General features: G+C 38.1%; 3 protein-coding genes across 3 annotated transcripts; 1 reads left to right on the top strand and 2 right to left on the bottom strand.

Annotated features, from left to right (window-relative positions):
• Positions 1-208: 208 nt before the first annotated feature.
• Positions 209-4,053, bottom strand: LOC137960074 (peptide chain release factor 1, mitochondrial). Its single transcript, XM_068807546.1, has 11 exons — positions 3,802-4,053; positions 3,575-3,675; positions 3,064-3,162; positions 2,274-2,457; positions 2,102-2,150; positions 1,900-1,978; positions 1,551-1,625; positions 1,373-1,450; positions 1,096-1,254; positions 683-778; positions 209-592 (listed from the first exon to the last, which is right to left on the bottom strand). Exons 1-11 carry the CDS (start codon positions 3,950-3,952, stop codon positions 401-403), a joined length of 1,263 nt encoding a protein of 420 aa, XP_068663647.1. The 5' UTR covers positions 3,953-4,053; the 3' UTR covers positions 209-400.
• A 1,860-nt stretch (positions 4,054-5,913) lies between these two features.
• Positions 5,914-10,652, bottom strand: LOC137959983 (ETHYLENE INSENSITIVE 3-like 3 protein). Its single transcript, XM_068807420.1, has 3 exons — positions 10,371-10,652; positions 6,428-8,312; positions 5,914-6,298 (listed from the first exon to the last, which is right to left on the bottom strand). Exon 2 carries the CDS (start codon positions 8,232-8,234, stop codon positions 6,429-6,431), a length of 1,806 nt encoding a protein of 601 aa, XP_068663521.1. The 5' UTR covers positions 8,235-8,312; positions 10,371-10,652; the 3' UTR covers positions 5,914-6,298; position 6,428.
• Positions 10,653-13,179: 2,527 nt separating this feature from the next.
• Positions 13,180-15,061, top strand: LOC137959682 (putative pectinesterase/pectinesterase inhibitor 28). The gene is made up of 2 exons (XM_068807014.1): positions 13,180-14,251; positions 14,367-15,061. The coding sequence occupies exons 1-2, from the start codon at positions 13,180-13,182 to the stop codon at positions 15,059-15,061; spliced, it is 1,767 nt and encodes a 588-aa protein (XP_068663115.1).
• The last annotated feature ends 3,071 nt before the right edge of the window (positions 15,062-18,132 follow it).

The following is an 18,132-nucleotide window of genomic DNA, read 5'->3' as shown; positions in this document are numbered from 1 at the left end:
ACTGAATATTTGATTTTTGGTGGTCGACCCGGTAAGCTCTGTTTCCATCGTCAAAATAACGTAATCGCCTACCTTTAGTGTCCATACTTTATGCTAAATATTTGATTTTTGGATTCAGAACTGTGATCCGACTCAGGTTCCTTACATTAAGCCGGATTGTCCTAATCAGAACACAGAATGCATTCCCTTCCTCAAATGGATAAAAGTGTAAAAAAAAAGGCAAAATGCACTAAATTCCTCAGCATTTGCTGTCTACAACTCCGCGTTCATTGTGTGCCAACGCACTAAGCATTGGCTACTTACCTTTCATTCCATACACATTAAATAACCTTTGCTCTTTTTGATAATAAATATCTCAATTGGAAGAAAACAGAGCCGAACAATGTATAAAATCTGTTATCTATATGTCGCCAAATGAAGCAATTGCATCCATCTCTTGCTGCAAGAGAAGAGCATCAATGAAAACTTCTAGGCTTTCCCCCTGCATTACATCTTCTATAGAATGATGGGTTATTCCAACCCGATGGTCTGTCACTCGCCCCTGAGGGAAATTGTAGGTCCGGATGCGCTCAGACCGGTCACCACTTCCAACCTGTATTATCAATAATGCAGGCTAAGAGCTAGTGCAAATAGCAGGAAAGACATGGCTTTTGGGAGAAACAAAAGAGTAGAGAACTATCACCTGTTCCATGCGGAGTTTGGACCGATTCATCTGAATTCTGGATCTCTCTATCTCATACAGTCTTGCACACAACACTTTTATAGCTTTGGCTTTATTCTGTCAAAGATAAAAACGTGCCAGTTTCAGTCGCACACAGTAAATTTTAGTATCTATGAAATATGGATGCTCCTTAACACCATCTGACCAGATTACAGATGGCTTTACATGAGGTTAAAAGGCCAATCTTAAAAGAAAAGGAATAACATATCCAGAATCAATTAGATTAAACATTCCCAAAGAAGATTAATTCTTATCAAATTTTTAGAGATTAATAAGTAATACAGTGCCCTTGAAGAATTACATTAAATCATTAGAAAACACTTCAGAAGAGGCTCTGATACAGAGAACCATAGCACTTATTTAAAATTTCTTACCATATGTTGTGATCTTTCATCTTGTATTGATACAGTTAACCCTGTCGGAATGTGAGTAATTCTAACAGCACTGTTTGTGGTATTTGCATGTTGTCCTCCAGAACCACCAGATCTGTAAGTGTCAATCTTCAGATCCTCATTTCGCAACTGAACATCAACCTGTAGAAGGTTTTGGGAAAGGTGAAATCTTGATTTTTCATCCAGTACAGAAGAAAATCAAGCCTCCAACCAAAAAAAAAGTCTCAAAAATGTCTTCACAGAGAGAAGTTGAATTTACCTCGTCAGCCTGAGGAAGGATTGCAACAGACACTGCACTTGTATGTATACGACCTGACTTCTCTGTAACAGGAACTCTCTGCCACATACAGTAATTTTGGTACAACAACTTTATTGACAAATGATGAATATGTAATTGCAGAAAAAGATGATTTAATGTATACTTAAGCCACACTTACCTGCACTCTATGAATGCCACTTTCAAATTTAAGCTTTCCATATACCCCTGGTCCTGAAATTGCTCCACTAGCTTCCTGTAGCAAGAAATAAAGAAAAACTTAAAAGCTTTATCTGCAGGAATATTTATTGAGGAAGAATCAATTGGAAGCTTAAGGTAATAGTCTCAATAAAAAAATGGAGAGAATAAATCCATAACTCATTAGGACAACAGACTTGGTAAAAAAATTTAAGCAAGATGGATATATTACACTTGAAATTTCTCAATATATCACCATGAAGGTCTCAAATCCTACAAATCCTACAACAAATACTTTCACTAGAAAAATCAACAATAAGTAGAAGAACTACCTTATATCCTTTAAGATCAGTCTCTGTAATGTTAACAATATCAAACTTCCATCCATTTCTCTGAGAATACTTCTCATACCTGTCATAATGAAAATTTTCAGATAAGACAAGAAATTGAACAAGTAATGGTTTTCTCTTCTTCATATTTTCTTCTTTGGTCAAACAATGTTAATTAAATACAAAGCTGTTGAGTACACAGTACATTTTGAATATGTCCATTGCAAAAAGAGATGCCTCTTCACCTCCAGTTCCTGAACATTATTCATGTAACAATCCATGTTAAAAAACTGTGGTTGGGCTATTGCCTGGTTCAATTGTAACAAAGCTAGTCATTATCATTCCTGAAGTGATAGTAAAGCAATGAAAGAGAGTACCTGCTCTCACCTCCAATATACAGTCTCTTTCATCAGCATCATCCTTTGGAAGCAGTGCTTTTAACAGCAGGTGCTGTAATCTTTTCTCCTCCTCAGTTGCCTCAACCAACTCATTAGCCACCATATCACGCATTTCTTTATCTTCTAGACTCTCCCTCATTAATGATTTCAAACTGTCAATCTCCTATAACAGGAAAATATCAGTAAGAGAAAATAATTGTAAAATTCTGAAGTTCGAGATACCCAATTCTGCACCTTAAGTAAGTCATACACACATCACCGTTCAGGAAATACATGGTCTCAAACACTACATCAAAAAAATTTCAATGCCTTATTAAGCCTAATTGTTTCACAATTTTATGATGTCAGAATGAAAATTACATAACAGAAGACATCCACTAAATGCACTTGAAACATTAAAGATTAAACATTATTGTTCTTGGTGTCTACATATACCAAATCTTTCAGTGGATTCATCAACTGTAATTCTCATCATGCAAAGAGATTTGCAACAATCAACACATACATGGACAATGATGAGTTTGCCACCCTTTCATGGGTTGCCTGTATCTTCACCCGCAAAAAATGTAAGATTTTATATAGCAAAATTTACCAGCTTTCACCTAATCAGCACAGACTAGAAGCTTGCCTGATTAGACACGATTTAGAAACCAATTCATGCTTTTAGAAAAAAATGACCTGCTATGAATCTAGAACAAAAACATTGCAAGATTTTCATACAGGAACATGTCAATAATGTTAAAAAAAAAAAAAAAAAGCAACGTCGCACCTTTTGTTTAGCTCTCAACTCCTTTATAAGCTCCATTGAACTCCCATTTTTTCGGAGCTCCTTATTAGCTCTCGAATAATCTGCTGTTGTAGCTGCTGGCTGGCCTTGGTAATAGAGCATGGTTCAATTAGAATCATAGTCAGCATATGTAGTAAAGCAAGATAGGGATGCACAACGAAACCAATGAAATTTTGTGGACAGGAGGGAGAGAGAGAGAGCGAGCGACAGCGAGAGAGAGACAGAGAGAGCACTAAGAAAAGAAACTAAATAAAAAACATATTCATACTTCATTATATCTCGATTTATTAAAAAAAATCCCCACAAATTCAGGGCGCGCACAAATACTGATCACTGGGAAAAGATACTCAAGCTTTTGACGCAGTAAATCGCAAGAAGCACAATCACAACTTAGAATTTACTCTAGCCATCAAATACGAACCTTTCTACTCCCGATTTCAATTAGGAAAGCAGTCTAATAGATGTCCAAATGGAAAGTGGGTATAATAAATACCTGGTTGATCACACCTTGAAGGTACGCACTCCGTTGCTCAATTGCAGACAGTTTTTGTTCCATGATTTTGATCAGGTCGGTCGACAGCTGAGGACAAGTTTCTGTTTCACAATACCAACACCAATTCATGTACAAGAAAACTAGAAATTCTTATTTGAACGACTAAGAAAAGAAAGATGAAAACTAACAGCTGACCAGCCTTGGACGAGATTTGAAGTAAAATGTACCTGTAGAAAAGGCACTTAGAGAGCACAAATAGGGTTTCCATACGGAGGAACAGAATACAGACTTCGACCTTGTAGTTGTAAGATGTTGGAGACGCTCGAATTGTGTCAGTTCTCGGAGCAGATTTCTCCAGGGGACCCTTCGAAATTTCATATCTAGTACGAGCAGCGTGACGAGTGCTACGGCTTCTCTCCCTCGATTATAGTTAAGATTTGGGTAAACTGCACCCACCCCTGAAAATCGTGAAATTACTCTAGCTCCCTGTATTGTTGGATATTGTAGTTACCTCTTATTTTAAAATTTTATTACAACCAATGTTAGTCAGTTCATGTGACAGACCTGGTTTTTTTTTTAATTTATTTAAATAATAATTATTACGTTGTCGTATATATATATATTCTCCTTATTTCCATGTCTTTTAAAAGAATGCACTTATTTCATACCAAAACCTTAAACCCTAAACCCTAAACTTTTTTTGATGGATTTTGATTAATATTTGAATCCAAAATTTTAAATAAGAGAAAATAAAACAGTAAAAAAAAGATATATAAAAATAAATTAATATTTATATTAATAAAACCCGAATCTAATCCAAGGGAGTCTTCGACATTATTTACTTTGATCGAACGAAGTCTGAATCTAAATCTGATCCGTTAAAAATTTATCTGGACAAGACCTAAACATAGGAGGGATCCAACCCAAACTAGACTTGCTTTGTGACCCAAATTAGATTAGTTAATGTTTTTTTAAATAATTTTTAATAAAATTAAGATTTAAAACAGGGTTTCCATTTTCTTAAAATATAGTGAGGGATAGGAGAGAAAAATCTAAAAACAATTTAAAATTAGAGGTAAGTATAGTCTGAAAGTGGCATTGCATTCAAGGAGGTGGAGTTATATATTTGGAATGGCTAGATAATTAAAGATCCATATGGGGAAACCGAAGTAAAAAACTAAATCCCAACTATTAAGCTGAAGTGCAAAAATCTTTCAGATCTAATGGAAAAGAAAAGAAAAAAAATGAGAATTTGATCATTATTATTTTCAAAAATAGTTATTAAAAAGGATAATTTGATCATTATCTCATTTCTACTAACTATTTTTTGGAATAATAATAATTAAATTTTTATTTTTTTCTTTTCTTTTCTAGGGGCTCCAAACATATCCTTAGGGATAATTGAACTTTTTAGACACCCTGGGTACACCTTGGTGTAGTAGCTGATAGGTCAGATGGAGGCCTAACCAAGCAGCTGTTTGTGAATCATGGAAGGAGATCAAATTCAAATTCCCTAGCAATGGATACCTTAGTAATCCAGAGTTCCCAGTATCTGAATCTCTGAGCTCTTTCAGACAAGCCCTTTTGGTCACAAGCAGTAGTAGAGAAGGAAGGAAGGAGATCAAATTCGAATTCCCTAGCAATGGATACTCAGTAATCCAGAGTTCACAGTATCTGAATCTCTGAGCTCTTTCAGACAAGCCCTTTTGGTCACAAGCAATAGTAGAGAAGATCCTACCCGGAAGGACGGAGATCAAATTCGAATTCCCTAGCAATGGATACCTTTGTAATCCAGAGTTCACAGTATCTGAATCTCTGAGCTCTTTCAGACAAGCCCTTTTGGTCACAAGCAATAGTAGAGAAGATCCTACCCGGAAGGAAGGAGATGAAATCCAGAGTTCACAGTATCTGAATCTCTGAGCTCTTTCAGACAAGCCCTTTCGGTCACAAGCAATAGTAGAGAAGATCCTACCCGGAAGGTCACTCACAAGAAGGCACATAAGGGAACTCAAGAGCATTTGTTATACCAAAGAAACTCTTTAACTCAAATACCTAGTTGCCAACGTCCAGGCAAGTGCAAGAAGAGCTGTGAAATATAAGGACTCACGACTGCCAATGGAACACTACTGGTTGCATCTGGTAGATAGAATAGATAAAACTATCATTAACGTAGCTTATATTGAGATCTGCCACATGAGGCTTCTGTCATTCTGCTTAACAGCTTTTTTTTTGCTAAGAAAAAGCACTTGGAAAGTAAAACGGGAATTGTCAGTGACTTGTTAGTCCAATATCTGAATTCAACAAGCTCAATTTAATTCATTGCACATTTTCAGGCAACAGAAAAAAATTGATAGTTGGCTTTCGCTGTGCATCCCATTTACAACGACTATACATGTTTCAATGGCATTCAAGGGATGCCACAGAAATGGTTTAAAAAACAAGAAGAGAAGGATTGCATTTATTTGATGCTTACAAAAAATAATGAAAAAATGACTCATCCATGCAGTCACAAGTATTTGAGAATATAATCACATTTTCATTATACCTGTCACACTAAATGGTTTGCCAAATTGGGCAGATGCAAACAGAACTCTTCGGTATAATAAATCTTCTGTAGGAAGTTCCTCCAGATTATGGATCACCAACTGAAACTTGTTATCGTTGCAGTAAATACTAACAGTTTCCCCGATAAAACTGAAAGAAACAGCATAAAGTTCGATGACCCTGCAATAAAGACCATATATCAGCAAGTAGACGAATCTCAAAGACCATATATCAGCAAGTAGACGAATCTCAACAACTCTAACCAAGAAACACAAAAATACGCCACGAGTTTCTGAAAAGATTACTCACTCTATGCTCCAAAGTACTGAAGAACGTCATCCAGATCCAGGTCCAGCTCAGTGTCAAATGAACCAGGTACTTCTGTTTGAAATGGAAAAGGGCTATGAAAGCCACACTCTAACGATAACTCCTCCATTGTGGACCCATAGCTACTGTTAACAAGTTTATTTTGCTCTGGGTGGAATGCATCCTTTGCCAGGTCATGCACGTGGCCACTGATATCATGTGTGTTTCCATCATGAGCCACTACAAACAACTGACTTCCATGATGGGGCACTTCCTCCTCGAGCCTTGTCCGCTGATCAATCATTGCCATTGCCGGCTGTTGCTTATCAGAAGGAAGCCCATACTCTGTAGAGGAGCTATAGAAATCATAAGTATCTCCACTTTCCAAATTGGCATTTTCAACACCCAAATACAATAAGGGCTGCCCATTAACATGTATGCTTTGGGAAGCCACATCTGTAGACGAAAACCCAGAGTTACTAAACCCTGACTCTGTTAATGGGTCTCGAGTTCCAAAACTTAGTCCCGGAGAGTTAGAAGCCAGATTTGGGCAAATTTCTAGCTGCGTAGGAGGCCCGTAAGACCCAACTGGCTGAATAGCAGTTTGATTGATATCTGGGAGAATATCTCTATTATCCACATCGGTTCTTTTCTGCTTTGGTTTTTTATTTATCTGGCCTTTATCTTGAACATCTTGGCTGTTGTTTTCAAATGGGTGACTAGTCCTATCAGTTAGATCCACATTTTCACATGGGTCTGTGTCCATAGGCAGACCTCTCTTACTTCCTCTAGACTTGGAAGAAACTGAATCCCTGCCATCTTCAATAGCTTCTACATCATAATCACTGCTGCTGCTACTAGATGGGACTTCTCTTCTTTCACCCTGACCAGAAGCATTTGTCTCAGTAACGCTAGAGCCACCATTTTCGCTACTATGCTGTTGAACAAGTACTTCTTCTTGGTTCAAAACCCCCAACCAGATAGAGCTCTCCTTGGCAGTCATTTTATCTTGCAAGCACTTCGACTGGCGAACATGCCGCCGGATCTTTGCTATATCTGGGGACATGTGCTTGATGACCCCAGTCAGAACTCCAACTTTCCACACTTTTTTCAAATCATGTGGCTTCTTATAAGGTGGAGTCTGACCCTTTGGAAGTCTCAAATCATTCCACCACTGTTCATTGCCAGATGGCCACCAAGGTGGTGGGAGACCCTTTTCTAATGGATACTTTCGCTGAGGTGGATCACAGTGCTGCATTAAAGCAGACAAAAGAGAACCCAAAGTAGCATCCTGGAGGTCTTGGAGACCATGGAAGTTCCTTGTCCCCTTAATTTGTCCATATGAAATAGCAGAAATCTCTGCTTCGTACTTAGCTATTGCAGCTGGTCCATTCTTATCAAATTTCACTTTCTCTTTCCACCAAGCTCTTAGATTGTCGGAAGCACCACTTACAGGTTTTCCCTTTTCTGGTATGATTCCATAGACAAAACCTTGAACATTACACACTTCCATCAGCTTTAACATATACTTAAGAATGCCATCTTGGGCTCGGGACATCTTCTTCCTCCTGGCCTGATCAGATGAATGCTTGGGTTTCAGCTTGTCAGCAGTCTGTTGAGCTTCAAGTTTTTGTCTCTCCTTAAGCCTCCTGAGCTTTATCCGATCCTTCCACATCCTTCTTTCCAGTTCTTCATGTTCAATATCTTCGTCACTAACATCATTCTCTGCCATATTTTCGCACCTAAGATCATCACCTTCAAAATCCAAACCATCTCCCAACCCATTGGCAATCGTTACAAGTTGCTCCATTGATTTTGAGAGGTAAAATATATGCAAAATAAACAAGAGTCTTCACAACAATCGAATTACCATCTCCTTACTTCGATCCTACATGGATAGTAAGGTCAAAAATGAAAACAGCAGAGGCCTTCTTGATAACAGAAGCAGATGTTGTATCAAATAAACTAAGACAACATTAAAATATCAAAAACTACAACACACCACAGAAATTAGTTGAGCTACAATAAACAGATGAAACATTAGATCTATGTGGAGGAAAATAAAACAACCTATTACCAATTGTTAACGATAATAACATTAAAACTGTATAGGTCAATGGATAACAAGATAATTGAAAGATAATTGATCTAAAAATTCATAACATTGTTTATCAACAACTGTAGCCAGAGCACAGGCCATCATGCAAACCAGCTTCTTATATTTTTTAGGCAAGGGCAACCAACGAATTTGCAATGGCATTTAGCAGGTATGCTGTCTATCATAATTATATTAGCTGTAGCTAAATGAAGAAAACGATAATTACGACACATTGATGAGAGCATGTGGAAATGAGGAAGCACATAAAGCCTCTCTTCTGCAGATGGTGCTGCTGGAGAGGAATTTGTGGGGAGACAATTATAGTTGTAGATGTGATCCTTTCTGCCTTACTAGATGGGAAAATACGGAATTTTCTAAATACATATGGAGAGCCTAGGTCTCCAAATAATATCAGTTTCCCATTGAATGATATCTTCTCCCTGGTCCCATTATAAAAGAAAAAATAATGTGAGTTAGAGCCCTTTTTTTTTGCAATTTCTTGGCTTGTGATGTGTTGAAATTTCAGTTCACCTCAACGGTGAGCTATGTCACTGTCAATTGTGTTCTGTACCCCATGCTCATCCAGTGATTCCAGCAATTTTACACAAACAACATAAGAGAATTACAAATTACCCATGATAACATGAGATAATCAGATCAGCTGGCCATCTGATATCTCTCAAGTACAGGACCTGCTAAAGCTGTACATCACCCCAAGACAATTGCGGGTTTAGAGGTGGCTGTAGTATTCCTTTGATTTGTGTTGAGTAAGAATGTAGTCTGTTTTTAGTTTAAAATGTTTTCATGAACATATCATCAGGATCACCAAGATGCTAAGAATGCAGTACCTTGGCCAATTGATGATAATATTTAGGATAGAAGAGAACTAATGATTGGAAAAAAACTACTAAGGTACCAAAAATAGTATCTGCAACCTTTGTCTGTAAACTCGAAATATATAGGTTGCTTGTTCTTCTGCGGTGCAAGCTTGCCTAACTATGTGATTCTTCATTAAGTCATCACAATGCTTTTAGCAGTAGCTTGATCAGTGAGAGTTGACACAATAAGTTTGCATTTCTGTAGCGTTACTTAGAATTCAAAGAGCACAAACAAAGCAAAGAAAATTCTTCTCATACAACTGAATGAAGGTATTCAGACATCTTAGACCTAAAATCATGATTAGAAAAGCAGATATAAACTTAAATGATTTCTAGGACCAAGTCCCGAAGTCAAAGCAAAACATGTAACTCAGAACAACAAAACAAGCGGATCGAAATGCATTGAACCCCGAAGACCATTTAAAGTATTCATCAAACATGGACCAATTAATAATTAGGAACCATTACAATAGATTATTTCGAGACAAAAACCTCAAAGAAAAAAATCAAGATAAATGGACGACATTAGCAAGGCATAGCAATTACGATCACAAGAAAAAATTGGAGAAAAACCAGAGATTTCACAGCATATAAAGTCATCTGTGTCTTTTCTATCCAAACTCCCTCTTCCAAATAGAAGACTAAAAGAAGGACCTCTTTACTGTTTGATTGATCAGTTATGTTGGCTAAATACTTACATATCAGACTCACCTTCCTCGTGCTAATCTTAAAACGAGATATCTACAAAAGGATTGAAAGCCAAAGAACACAAAAAGAACCGGATTAAGAATATCAACAATTCAGTAGTTCATTCTGTACAGTCCAGTCCCAGACAATAAAAAACCAATTCATACAAGAACCACATGATCCTGACGAGAAATCCTCTAATCCACCCCCAGTAGACAATCTAATCAAGGTTCAAACACCACCAAAAACACCGAGAAATCCTTGGACCAAAACAACCCCTTACCTAAATATGCCGGTCGCCTTAAGAACACGCACCGCTTTTTCCAAACTCTGTAACCTTCTTCTCCGCACAGAAGCAGAACGAAAGCCCCCCTCGGTTCCTCAAGCAAATTATCCAATCACCACCCCATACACGTCAAAGGTTGGTTTGATTTCCGTTTCTTGACAATCCGAAATTCTGAATTCCCCGCTTCGAAGCTCGTCGGCCGGAGTTGGGGAACGGAGGCGACGGAGCAGAAAGTCGACAAATTTAGGCTCTTTGGACGCCGCCGAGAAGGGGCGTGAGTTGTGGATATCCTGCGTTCGAGTTGCCAAATAGAGATTAAAAAAACCTTTAAATTGGCGCTTTATTTTATAATTTTTTCGCCAGAGTTTTAAAAAATTTCAGGAAGAAAAAGGCAACGGCAAATGCAATGTATGGTCCGCGAGTACGGTTCAAGCGTCGGTCGAACCCATCAAACGGAGCCGACCGGCTTGAGATTTCGAACCATCGGAAATTGGCAATAATATCAGGTCTGTTTAATTACCTAAACTCACCGGTGTATTCGTTTATCTTTACTAAAAAGGGGTTAATTCCTGAAAAAAAGAGATAATTACTCCTACTAATCACAACCATATTGGTTGAAACTTGCTTGAAATATTATAAATAACTCTCATTTTTATTTTAAAAATCATTAAAATGTCCCTAGATTGTACATTAATTATTAACCTTTATTTTATTTATAATTAAATTAAAATTATATTAACTATTTAACTATATGACACATCCATATTGGGGTCATCTTCTCCTCATTTTAAAAGGGATTAACAAAAGTAGAGGATCACCCTAAACTCCAACCAAGAGGAGTGGAACTTTCTTTTCCTCCCTTTTCCAAAAGGCATGGATGGGTGGGGCATTTTAATTTATTTTTAAATATATATTAAAAATAAATTTTTAATTACCTTATTACCCTTAATTTTATCAGATTACATCGGTTGTATTCGGATTAATTTGGCTACACTATGAAATATGGAATGTAACATACTACATTTAAAATACGACACATATATACAAGGGTCATATTAAAAAATTATCCTAAGAATAATTAGCCACTTTTTAAAGAGTTAGTTCTATGAAAGTCTAAATATCTCATATTCTCATGGATTATACGAATAATCTCCATGTTCTAAAGAATTCGGTTTATATCATAAGAGGCAATTATCTCACTCTTTATTTATATATAGATGGAGTCTTGATTATATATAACTTAATTCATCATTTTTTTGTAAACTCAATGGTTGTATAATGTCTTAATTAGTTTAGTTAAGTTACAGTTAGATCCATATTATTTGATCTTATTATGGGACTATTTAAAGAATACCCTCACATGTGAATCTTCTTTGTAATATATGTGTGATTTCGGTAAATTCTCTTTGATACTATATTAAAATTAAATTTTAAGTAAATTCAAAAATGACTAGCCAAGATAAGAAGTCTCTTCATAATAATAGTTATAAATCTTCTTAATTCTTGATCAAGGTGAGACTTATCCTTACATTTGATCATTAAATGCATTAACTATTAAAACATATCAAACTTGTTCTACTCTCTAGTTGAAACTAAAGTGGAGAGAGAGAGAGAGAGAGAGAGTGGTTTATGAGCCTTCTAAAGGCCAGGGGAGGAGGCTATAAATAGGAGGGGCCTCTCCCATTGTAAAGGATTCGAATTCTTAGTATTGTTTACTCTTCAAGTGTATAGAGAGAGTGAGTGGTTGGCCTTCAAGAGTGTTTGACCACCCTTTGTAACTTTGTTTTCTCAATACAAAGTTAGTATTCTTATTCCATTTCTTTGGTCTCTCTGTCGTTCTTTTGGCTTGCAACATCGAGTGTGGAGGTTAGGTGGAAGATCCGTGAAACAAAGAGGTTGACTAGTTATTGGGAAGAGCTAGGCCACACGGGGTGGATATTCCGCTGGGCTAGACGGACGAAGCCCAAATCTAACCGCGTGAGGGACAATATGGGAGTTGCATCCCACCAATTCTTTTTGACACCAATTGTAATACTCAATTCGACTCAAATAACCGCTTTTTTCGTAGGAACTAACATTTTTTCATTCAAAACTCCGCTTTATTGACGCAAAGTAGCGCTTCATTTAGTCGAATCGAATCCAAAGCTATATACTATTGCCCCATAATACAGTTTTTGTTCATTTTAATGTTATCTTAGTTTGATTAAACTATACAAAAAAAAATCTATTGGTAATTCAAGTTTTTTTTATTCACTAATTAATGTGGGACTATTCTTTAACACCTCCCCCTTTGACATACACATCAAGAACGTCTAAGAAGGTTACACATAAAAATTACTAGATTAATCATGCCTAGAATGATCATAACTATTGCAATTAAAGGGGTATATTTTCTCACAGTTTCAGGTAATACTCAAGCATTTCTATAATTAAGTAATTAGTTAATTACCTTTTCTTATAATAGCAGGAAGTTTTGGACATCTGGTGGGATTTTTTCTTTAAAAAAGGAGTTGCTTTGTTTGCTAAAAATATCCCTCCATTTTCTCATTCTCTGATTAGTAATGGGCGACAATCGTCATTAAAAGTGGAGGAAAATTAGCTTGTTCGAATCACAAGGATCACTGAAAATCGAACAAAAAGGATGGCCAATCAAAGAATACTCTGAATGGCCTTTAAATTCCCTTCCCATGCATGCAATCCATCAACGTAGTAAAGGAATAAGATCTCTCTCCGTTCCTGTTTGAAGCTCTTTCAGCCTCCCCTTCCCTCTCCGGCGAGAATAATAAGGCCATCCAAGGCCGTGGCCATGGGTTCATTAAATGGTTACGGCTCGGAGAGGAAGGGCGGCAATCTCGGTAAGAAGATCATCCTCGGTGGTGTCTCTGTAATGCTCGTCGTCGCTGTCGTGGTTGCAGTTGTGACTGTCATAAATAGACACAAGACTAGCGATGGTTTTCCAAGTAACGGCAACAATGGTGGCATTTCCACCTCCTCGAAGGCTGTCTCCACCATTTGTGCTCCAACTGACTACAGGGAATCCTGCGAGAGTGTCTTGAATCAAGCGTCAAAAAATAATGGAGATAGTACTGACCCGAAAGTGCTGGTGAAGGCAGCTTTCCAAGCGACGCTTGACGAGCTGAAGTCTGTCTTTAATCTGTCGACTGTGTTGGGAAAGAAGGAGAGTGATACCATGACGAAGATGGCATTATCAGACTGCGAGGACCTGATGCAAAGTGCTATCCAGGAGCTCCAAGCTTCATTTTCCGCAGTGGGAGACAAGGAGTTACACACATTTTCCGATCGGGTAGATGACATTAAGAACTGGCTAAGCGCTGTGCTCTCATATCAACAGGCTTGCATGGATGGAGTCCCTCACCCAGAAGTGAAATCTGCTATATCGGACGGGATGATTAACGCTACCCAACTTACTAGCAACGCCCTCGCCATTGTTTCGGAGATCTCTTCAATTTTGTCCACATTCAACATTCCGATCAACTTCAACCCCAACAAACGCAAGCTCTTGGAGAACGACCGGGGATTGCACGATATGGACGAGAAGGGATTCCCAACATGGCTCTCAGCTGCCGATCGCAAGCTCTTGGCCTACAGAGATACCCAAAAACTGAGGCCGAATGTGGTGGTGGCTCAAGATGGAAGCGGCAAATACAAGACTATAAATGATGCTCTCAAGAATATACCTAAATCCCGATCTGGTCGTTTTATTATCTATGTTAAAGCTGGTATTTACAGGGAACAAGTCCTTATCGACAATGATATGGAGAATATCTTCATGTATGGAGATGGTCCCAGAAGAACCGTTGTCACTGCTAGCAAGAACTTCGTGGATGGCACACCCACCTACCAGACTGCCACCTTCGGTAAGAAACCCATCCCAAGTCTGAGATCTCATCAAAACAAACCGACTCATCTGCTCCATTTGTCAATTAGAATATTATATGGTTTCACTGGATTGGTTTTTGTTTGTGTTTGCAGCCGCGGAAGGCAATGGGTTCATCTGTAAATCGATGGGTTTCCGCAACACAGCAGGCCCAGAGAAGCACCAAGCCGTGGCTCTCCGAGTAAAGTCAGATATGTCTGCGTTCTACAATTGCCGCATGGATGCTTACCAAGACACCCTTTACGTGCAGACCCATCGCCAGTTTTATCGCAACTGCATCATCTCCGGCACAGTCGACTTCATCTTTGGTGACTCCGCAGTGGTAATCCAGAACTCTAAGCTTATCGTTCGAAAACCCATGGCCAATCAGCAGAACATTGTTACAGCCCAAGGAAGGACAGACAAGCGTGAGCCCACTGGCATTGTGATCCACAACTGTAGAATCGTCCCTGAAACCAAGCTTTACAGCTCGAGGTTCGCTACCAAGACCTACCTTGGCCGACCTTGGAAGGAGTACTCCAGGACCATCATCATGGAGAGCACCATCGCTGATTTCATCCAGTCCGACGGTTACATGCCATGGGACGGCGACTTTGCCCTCAAAACCCTTTATTACGCAGAATACGCCAATCGGGGCCCTGGTGCCAGGACCAACAGGAGAGTGAAGTGGCCTGGTGTCAAGGTGATTAGTAGGAGAGAGGCTCTCCAATACACTGTTGGAAGTTTCATCAATGGCAAATCTTGGCTCCCAAGCACAGGTGCGCCATACATGCTAGGATTGAGGGCCTAAAAGATATGACGCAGAGGAGAAGAGAGGAAGCAATACATGCAAAAGACAGAGATCAAGAAAAATAACCTTGTAAGAAACGAGAAGAAAAACAAAGAAAAAAAAAATTGACTTGATGATCATTTAGTGAAACACCCATCGGAAACTTGATTGTTCAATTCATGCCAAAGTACATCTTCAATTAAGTATCTATTATTCTTTCACATGGATGTAGCCAATTCTCTTCCCAATTCATTCTCCTCTTCCTACTTCCATTTTCTCCGTGTTTTCTCCTTCAATGGTGCATATTTTTTCAACTTTAGTGGAGTGATCTGAAATTTATTTTCATCTCATTAAGGATGATATGATAATCTATCGCATCGAAATCCCTGATCCAATACAAAAAGCCATATATATTTGCTTGTCTAGGGGTGAGCATGGGATCGGGTTCTACAGGAAACCTGATTCAACTCGGCCTGAAACAGATGTAACCGGTGAACAATTTTGGGATGTCTTACTCTCAAACTCACCTCAAAGCATCTGATCCTTTGCCAAGATGTTGACACAAAGCCTGTCGAATGGCTAACGACAGATTTCTCCCATATGGTGTTGAACCATCAAAGCAGACGTTGGTATTATAATGGTTCTTTAGATCGCTAGAGTAAAAAATAGAGAGAGGGAAGCATTGGCACATAGGAAGTGGAAGGTTGAGAACTGAAATGAGGCAAATTTTGGGAAGAAAACTGACAACAAATTTGCTTAAGATCCACAGAGAATCAGAAAATGAAGCAAAGCGTTTAAACAACTGATTTCCTTATTCTCATTAATCATTTTATTCGAAGCCAATAACACCCTCGTCCTCCATTTTAGCCCCCACAAGTGAATCTGTTACCGAAGTTCATATTTCTGCCTTCCAGCAGTCTCTATCGACACTTCAGAACACATCTGGCACAAAAGAATAAGGCTCATTTCAATCCAAAAACCCACAATGCCAACATAAAAAAATCTTCAAAGAAAATGAAGAAATACAATCAGATATCATTACCAAGAAACGACCAACAAGTGACTTTCATTTATGAGCATTACCCCAACAAGTTCAGATCTCTGATCTGTTTGTGGACAACCAGCTCTACAAAAGAGAGAAATTGTGTCAGAGTTATGAAGAAAGAAGTCACAGATTCAAGTAGGTTTTTTATAGATCCTAAAATAAATACCTTTTCCACCCTATTCTATGTTCTGAAAACAATTTGGTTCTACTCCACTCTTCCATATGGATCATTTTCTTCTCCCTCCAAAACTCAAAAACATGGTCAATACAACTGAACAAGAGATTTACTCTAAGTCACATTAGTTCTTTTTATTTGCAGTTTACAAGTTAAAACTATAGTTGTCAACCTCTGTTAAACTTGCAAATCATCAGCATGCAGAAAGGCACAGCAGAAAGGCACAGTAGTCTTGTATGACCATTGATCTTTAGTTTTAGAAGATAGAATTTCAGATTAGTTGATTAACTCTGTTAAGAAGATTTCTGCTGCACTGCAGCACTTTCTCTCTCCATATAAGACAATAATCATAGAATTTCAAGGTCATAAGTAAACTGGAATTTGATCAGTTAACAATGATAGCAATCCAAATTCGAGAAAAGTGGCAGTTCAATAACTACAGTCATTACCAACTGGTAACTTCGTTTGGCTTAACATGGAGGGCATGCACATATTCATATGCTGAAAGAATTGTGAACAAAAAGATGCCTACAAAACCATAGAATTTTTGAAATATTGGTTTCACCTCTAAACTATGTGGCCAAGTACCTTCTTTGCCACTTTATTCTTAGCATTTATAGCATGAAACACAAGAGATACAAGAACAAGAAATTGCAAAAAACGAAGAAATAAGGAATGAAGATAGACTACAATAAGAGCCTTAACACAAACCAGCCGCATCTGAAGCCTCTTGACGATAAATGCCTTTTCAATGGATCAAATTCTCTTGTGACTGCAGGCTGGGGTCGAGTTTGAAGTTATCAACCTTCTATTGATTCACATAAATCAGCAAAGCACAAAATCTAACCAAGCTGTAAATAACCAACAGATTGAGAGACATAATCATAGAAACTGGACAACATAATTAAAGAAAGAGTCTCATTTATGATCTAACCTTGGCCCCCTGGTGAAATCCACTGCACAGAAAAGAGACCACAAACTAGTTACTCAACTAAGCCATTTTTCATTGAATGTAATTTTTGCCTTCTGGCAACATATTCTAGGGCTAGCTTCACTGCCAATAGAAAGTTTTTCTGATTTCTGAGCTCTATGGGATCACATTCAAACTAGGCCTAACAAACTAAAATTGGCATACCCTCTGTTCCTCTGAAAGACAGACCTCATTATTGGAAAAGCCAAAATCTCTTCAACAGTTTAAATACCAGATGAAACATTTTGAAGGAACTAGGAGAATATAGAAGTAGCCAACAAGATGGATATCGAAGCTAAAAGGCATTTCCATAGTCACAAATAATGAGCAACTTATTAATCTCAGAGCTACAGGCACTTCAAAGTAATCATTGACACTATCAAGTTTTGTCCAGTCCCTCGACCAAAATACTGCTGATTTTGTCAAAATCACAAACTTCTTTAATTCCAGATTCTCCTGATGCAACATTTCTGGTCAGTAAACCATGAGTAGCTGCATCAGGGACTCAGCCTCTTTCCAACATCTGATCCAAGAATTTACAAGCATCATCCCTGTAACCTTCTTTCCAAAGTCCATTTATTACCAAATTATATATGTTGGAACAGAAAGCATGCCCTTTACACACAACTCTATCTAAACTATGTCTGACTCTATGCAATTGAGAATGGTCAGTCATATACATCACAATAGTATCTAGTGTGTCGGAATCAGGAATAAAACCATTACAAACCATTTGGTCAAACACTAATGAAACATCCTTTGTCTGATTGTTGGCACACAAACCATTTATCAGGGCAGCATATACACTTGACTCCAAAAGTAAGCCCTCCACCACCATTTGTGCAAACAACACTAGGGCAGGTTTTACCCTGTTTGTCTTGCACAAGCTGCACATAATTATA

The sequence above is a fragment of the Aristolochia californica genome, unplaced genomic scaffold (assembly GCF_029961685.1).
Source record: "Aristolochia californica isolate CCGP_79_NKW_82.1479 unplaced genomic scaffold, dmAriCali1.0.hap1 SCAF_3, whole genome shotgun sequence".
NCBI classification, from domain to species: Eukaryota; Viridiplantae; Streptophyta; class Magnoliopsida; order Piperales; family Aristolochiaceae; genus Aristolochia; species Aristolochia californica.
This window is presented reverse-complemented; position numbering and strand designations above follow the sequence as displayed.